The sequence below is a fragment of the Micropterus dolomieu genome, linkage group LG23 (genome assembly GCF_021292245.1).
Source record: "Micropterus dolomieu isolate WLL.071019.BEF.003 ecotype Adirondacks linkage group LG23, ASM2129224v1, whole genome shotgun sequence".
Taxonomy (NCBI): domain Eukaryota; kingdom Metazoa; phylum Chordata; class Actinopteri; order Centrarchiformes; family Centrarchidae; genus Micropterus; species Micropterus dolomieu.
In genome coordinates this window covers 130,860-137,522 of record NC_060172.1, presented here as the reverse complement: position 1 = coordinate 137,522, position 6,663 = coordinate 130,860, and the positions used below count along the sequence as shown (strand labels likewise).

Below are 6,663 nucleotides of genomic sequence, written 5' to 3'. Positions count from 1 at the left end.
GGCTTGACACAAGGAATGCGACAGCTGAAATCCATGTCTTGCATACGTCTGTGCGTGGTGGTTCTTGAAGCACTGACTCCAGCTGCAGTCCACTCTTTATGAATGTCCCCCACATTTTTGAATGGGTTTTGTTTCACAATCCTCTCCAGGGTGCGGTTATCCCTATTGCTTGTACACTTTTTTTCTACCACATCTTTTCCTTCCCTTCACCTCTCTATTAATGTGCTTGGACACAGAGCTCTGTGAACTGCCAGCCTCTTTAGCAATGACCTTTTGTGTCTTGCTCTCCTTATGCAAGGTGTCAATGGTCGTCTTTTGGACAGCACAAGTCAGCAGTCTTCCCCATGATTGTGTAGCCTACAGAACTAGACTGAGAGACCATTTAAAGGCCTTTGCAGGTGTTTTGAGTTAATTAGCTGATTAGAGTGTGGCACCAGGTGTCTTCAATATTGAACCTTTTCACAATATTATTTTCTGAGATCCTGATTTTGGGGGTTTCATTAGTTGTCAGTTGTAATCATCAAAATGAAAAGGAATGAACACTTGAAATATATCAGTCTGTGTGGAATGAATGTATACATTATACAAGTTTCACTTTTTAAATGGAATTACTGAAATTAATTAATTAAATTTATTAAATTTTTGATGATATTCTAATTATATGACCAGCACCTGTACATTTCATCCACCATACTAAGTTATCAGCTAGTGCTAACTAGCTAGCTTGGTTAGCACCGAGCATTTGTTATTCACGTTAACTGGGATGCTAATTTTGGCTAGCGAAAAAAAGGCTTAAAACAAAATGCATTTAACGGTAAAAAATGAACAGCCGACTCCTTAGTGTCTTTTAGTACAGACGAACGCTGAACAAGACATTTTTTAGGCGACCGGAATGTTACAGCTATCTTTGAGAATCTGAAAACACTGTGAAAGGGTCGAAGTTCTTAGACGACCAGACTCAAAAACGAGTTTGCGACTAGTTAAATGTGCACAGCGCAGTGGATAAGATTCGCATCTGTCCTGATGGGTCGCAGGGGTAGCGACACCGTCAAGTCGGACACAATTTACCTGCTTGAGTTTACTGTGAGCTGAGATCAATGACGGAGAAAAGCAACTGCGGCAGCCTTGCTCCCACAAGGTTTTAATGTCATGTGACATGGTGAGTTTTGCAGCACCGGTGAAAGTCGGACACAATTTCTAACCAGCATGCCTTTATGTTAAGTCCAGCATGCATCACGTAAAGTGAAAGGCCTTAAGTCAAACGCACCTATCGACTACAATGCAATCAGTCAGTCGCCCCCTACTGGTCGTTAGAAAGAATTCAGGTTTAAGACACATTGGCTTCACTTTTCTCCCACTCGTCTTCACCTACCTTCAGTTTGGCATTCCAACAATGTGATTAATACTTAAATTGATTTCCAAGTTTTTGGTATTGTCATGATGATGTTAAAATTGAGGGTTGACCAGTCACACTAAGCCTAAAGTCCAGCAGGCGGCCGTCACGACTCTCCAGGTAGTGCAAAACAGTTTTCTCCTGGGAAGCTCTGATGACAAACTTTTTAAATACAAACTTGCAGTGAGGCAAAAAGACTGATCTGCTGTTTTTTACCACCACAATAAACGAAGCTCTGAAGCCTTCTGTTCACCCCCTTCTACTGTTCGTCAGGACTGAAGCAAGAACGCAAGCAGCTTTAAGCCTTGTGTGACTCACTGTTGTGAATATTTTAAATGATAATAAACTTATTTGCTCCTGCAATAACGTCTGTCTGTGCTGTCTGCAGAGTGTATGATGTCTGGTAGCAGCTGCTATGGCCTGCAGCAGCGGTCAAGGCAATGCCGAAACTCTGGAGGGTTTCCATGAGGTGAACTTGGCCTCACCCACCACACCTGACCTTCAGGTAGGTTGAATGAGACGCATTTTTCAGCGTATTTTAGGCTGTTTCCAGACTTGTACCATGAAGAGAGATTCATTCAGAGCCTAATAAAATTGTAAACAAAGCAGGCAGTGGCGCACAATCTGACATCAAACACAGCAGATAACGGCGCGCACTCTGATGTCGCAAGGCAAAATCTCCGGTTTTACTGTCTACATGACAACTCTGCAACCAACGTTTCTTAAAATCTTCACACTGGCAGGGGTTTTTAAAAAATTTTCCGTTTCAGTGACCTGATACTGCGTTTCTGTATGGCCAGTCCGCGTAGAAAAAGTCATGGTTTTTAAAATACCCGTGTTCGTGTAGACAGGGCCTTAACCTGGCTTTCGCATACCGTATATCACCATGAGAAATTTCATTTTCTTTATTGGGTCCCTGGGTGTCGTCCCGCAGAACCAAGCGGAGCAGCGTCCCCCTGTCCGTCACAGCACCCCGCCTGCCTCTCTGTACCGCACCCACTCTCTGGGAGCTCCACCTGCTGGCCGACCCACCTCCCTGCGGGCCGACCAGCTCCCCACACAGCCGGTTTACTCCACTCCGCGGCACAGCCACAATGAAATGTAAACAAATGACTGTCCATTGATCTCAAAATAATTTGTGGTTGCAGATGGAAATGATGAGTAATTGATCAAAAATGCATATGCCCTAACTCCTAACCCATAACTGGCTGCTGGTGTTTCCATCGTTACGCCGCACAGTGTGCAAGGCCAGGAGGCGGAGTCAGCCGAGGGCTACTTCCTGTCTGGAGAGGACGGGGAGGAGTGCAGCGCTTTGAGCGACAGCCTGTCGCGGCTACGAAGCCCGTCGGTGATGGAGGTCCGAGAGAAGGGATACGAGAGGCTGAAGGAGGAGCTGGCCAAGGCCCAGAGGGTAGGACACTCACACTCTCTCTGGTCTTAACCTGAAGAAATTTTGAATTTTAAATTGAATGTAAATGTTTGCAGTTGGACTGTGTTTGTGTGGGTGTGTGTCTGACCGAGAGACTAAATCACCACATCTTTCCACACCACTCATTGACATCATTTAATGTTGTATATTTTATTTATATGCACACTTTTTTAATTTGTATGTTTTGTATTTATTTAATCATTTAAATGGAATAATGATGTTTCACTAATTTTAATTTCTTCATCTCTTTGTTTATTTGCCATGCTATGATTTTACTTGCATGTGTTCATTTGGCGGTTGTTTTTCTGTTGTGGTGTGTGTGTGTATGTGTGTGTGTGTGTGTGTGTGTGTAAGGATCTGCTGTTGAAGGATGAGGAGTGTGAGAGGTTGTCTAAAGTCAGAGACCAGCTCGGCCAGGAGCTGGAGGAGCTCACCGCCAGTCTCTTCCAGGTCGGTCCGCCTCCCCTCCGTCTGTCCGTCTCCTCTGCTTCCTCTTTTCCTTCTTCCTGAGGCAGCGGCCAGACAGAAAACATGCAAATGATTGGCACGGGATTTGTTGCCTCGCTTCTTCTTTGGCAGAAGAAATGTGAAACGGAGGCGTGACAGCTCCTGCAAAGTGTTGGGAAGCTGTGTTTTAGTGTAGATCAAAACATTTGTGTTGAGTAATGTTTCATCGTGAAATCCAAGCCTCGCAGAATTATACCTCTCAGGTTATTTTTCTTGATCCTCCAACAAAGCGTTAAATGAGAAGCTGCTGTGGCTGTTTTTGCACTTGCTCGGTGCTGGAGACCAGAGAGAACGGTTTTCTTTAATCTTACTTTGTTTAACTCTCTAACTGAATCTCTGCGGTTTGAAGTTTTAGTGTCAGCCCCACATTGCTGTTCACACATTCAGATATCACCCTCATTTTACCGATTGGTTTACAGTCGTATTGGAGTGTAGGAGAAATAATCATTTAGCTTTATAAGTTAACTGGGGCTATAACTAACATTCAATTAAATTATTTTTTGAATACTTGATTAGTCCACAGATGTTTCCAATTATTGTCCTCGATATTAACTTTAAAAGAGAACAGATTTAGTATTACACTCCCGTAACATTGTTGGACATTTGAATAATTATAAAGGATCAAAATATATATTCATCCCTGTCATATTCTGGCGCCTACATTAACCATAATGCAACTCAACCGCCGATACTTCAGTCAGAGATTCAGGCGTGTTATGCTAGTAGTGCTAATGTAGCAACAGAAGTCTGTAAGCTCACTTTCTAACTCGACAAAAACAGATTTGTTTCATTTTCTAACTTGTAGTCTTCAGCCGACGCTGACTCAAGTGACATCACTTGAGGACATTTATCAGACTTAACGGAGCTCTGGTGAAACTAAAGGACTCATGCTACTGTGTACTACACGAGTAGTTCTCCCCAACACGTATACACACCTTTTTAAATGCTAGAATTTGCTGCTTCTACGCAATCCAGCAAATTGAATTTCTTTGGGTTTTCAACTTTTTGTTTTCATGACGTTTGATGACTCTAGGATGTTGTGATGGATATTTTTTGCTGTTTTCTGTCACAGAGACCAAACAATGAATCAGTTAGTTCACAAAATAATCACCAGATTAATCAGTAATGAAAACATGTCATTGTTTGCGGCTCTAGTAAAATTGGGGGACTTTAGTTTGTTCTGGGCCTTTAGCGATACGCATCCATGAACTTGGATAAATAAATCTTTGACTGGATGAAGTCTCCAGTGCAACAATATCGATCCATCCATCGTCAACCGCTTACCCTGCATACAGGGTCGCGGGGAAGTGCAAAAATATATATTATTTAAATAACTTGTCAACAAATCTCCAAGCAAAACACTTTTATTATGTTACATTTACGCCCGCTTCAAGAGCTGCATTTGGATTCAGGCTTTGGCCGAGTTAGATGATGTTACCAGCCACAGTCAGAGGTGCTGACTGAATTTGTCTCCATCCGTCATGGACATGGTCTTTGACGAGAACATCAGACCTTTTTGGACTTGTTGGACAAATTGCTTGCTGTTGTGTTTGAGTTCAGGAAGCAGTCTCTGTCCGGCTGGCCTTAGCAACATGTTGTTCCTTTCCTCTTTACATTCCTCCTCCTTGTTCTTGTCTCACTCTTCCCTTTTTGTCATAGAAGTCCTGGGATCTTTTATCTTTGTGTGTTTTGTGTGTAACCAGTATTAAGTAGCCAAACAGTTGCACTGGGAACAAGCGGAGCTTTGCTTTATGTGACTATTTTGTTATGATTTTATAGTGAACTGTTCCTTTATTTCACATTGAGCTTGTGTAAATGCTTCTTCACTATGAGAATGAAAACTAAATCCCAACATATTTATCGTGAGTTGAAGAAAATTTACAAAAATATATAAATGTGTGTGTCTTCCAGGAGGCCCACAAAATGGTCAAAGAAGCCAACGTCAAACAGGCAAATGCTGAAAAACAACTGAAAGAAGCCCTGGGCAAGGTGACAACACTGAACACTCACTCTCTGCAAAGGTTCCTCTAAAGCTCGTGTTAAATTACAGTTCAGCGCTCGTTTGAATCAGGCGTCTCAGAATCACTTCTAAGGCTAAAAAGACTTGAGAGGGATTTATGAAGCCATCTACACTAACTTTCAGAAAGGCGATGGAGGACAGTGTGACCTCAAGAAAACTACGCTACATGGTCATAATTTCCACTTTGCAGTTCTGACAGTTGCTGTTCAGAGTATTAAAAATGATACTCAGTCATAACTTATTGTTATCATTATCTCTGATGTCCATTGAGAATAAATGTAGGCTCAAAAGAGAAAACCAGTACCTACCTGTAGCTGACATTTCAAAAGCCCATTTGATGAACTTTTATGGAGTCTCTCTCTCCTCCTGGTGGTTAAAAACTTTTTTTGTCGTCACATTGGTTCCTAAAAAAGGCCTGTATGTTGGTATTGGCATGTTTACATCAGATTTAGTTTAAAGAAAAACATTTTTGACATGTTCATCTCATCCTCGTTAGATTGATGTCCTCCAGGCGGAGGTCCAGGCCCTGAAGACACTGGTTCTCTCCTCCCCCACCTCCCCTGTGGGCGAGCTCCCCTCTTCAGGAGCCAAGACTCCCTTCAGGAAGGGCCACAGCAGGAACAAGAGCACCTCCTCCGCCATCCTGGGGTCGCAGCCCGACCCGTCGGCCACACAGCCCATCGTACGGGAATGTAGAGAGGTAGGAGCCTACAGAACTAACACCAGATGATAATACTGGTAATATTCTGTGTGTGTGGATCTACGGCCTGAGTCCTGTTGACCTCTTGCTTCAAGCATAAATGCTGCTTTACTGTCTGACGTTAACCTGAGTTGTTGGACATGTAGGTGGACGGTCAGCTGTTCAGCGACTTCAAGGCGTGGAAGGAGGAGCCGACGCTGGACCGGCACTGCTGCTTCCTGGAGAGAGTTTATCGCGAGGACATCTACCCGTGCCTCACCTTCAGCAAGAGCGAGGTACAGAGAGACAAGGATTTAATGTGTTGACATAGCTTCTTGTGTGTGAAGCTTTGCCTGTGACTGAGTTTTATCTAACATATCAGGCAAATATCTAGCAAAACTGCAGGATTTTAATACATGCTGACAATGTAATGTTTAGAATGAAGAGATTTCTGTGCAGGTGGCAAACAGGACTTGTTTGTGCTGACCGTTTTTGAAGGTTTTAGACAGATCTGGGGTCCCCAGGTCTGCGAGCCACTGTCATTGCCTTATCTTCCTCAAAAGTATAAAACACAGATATTATCGTTAACAAAGACGAACGAACGATGCGAAAAAAACATTGTCGTTAATTGAAAT

General features: G+C 43.0%; 1 protein-coding gene across 1 annotated transcript in view; it reads left to right on the top strand.

Annotated features, from left to right (window-relative positions):
• Positions 1–6,663, top strand: part of LOC123962672 (RAB3A interacting protein (rabin3)) — a 38,332-nt gene that overhangs the window by 24,609 nt on the left and 7,060 nt on the right. The window contains exons 3-9 of the mRNA XM_046038875.1: positions 1,782–1,898; positions 2,328–2,494; positions 2,633–2,804; positions 3,177–3,272; positions 5,241–5,318; positions 5,846–6,049; positions 6,196–6,324. Of these exons, the coding sequence (XP_045894831.1) occupies positions 1,809–1,898; positions 2,328–2,494; positions 2,633–2,804; positions 3,177–3,272; positions 5,241–5,318; positions 5,846–6,049; positions 6,196–6,324 (936 nt within the window). The 5' untranslated portion in view covers positions 1,782–1,808. The remainder of the gene's footprint in view (positions 1–1,781; positions 1,899–2,327; positions 2,495–2,632; positions 2,805–3,176; positions 3,273–5,240; positions 5,319–5,845; positions 6,050–6,195; positions 6,325–6,663) is intronic.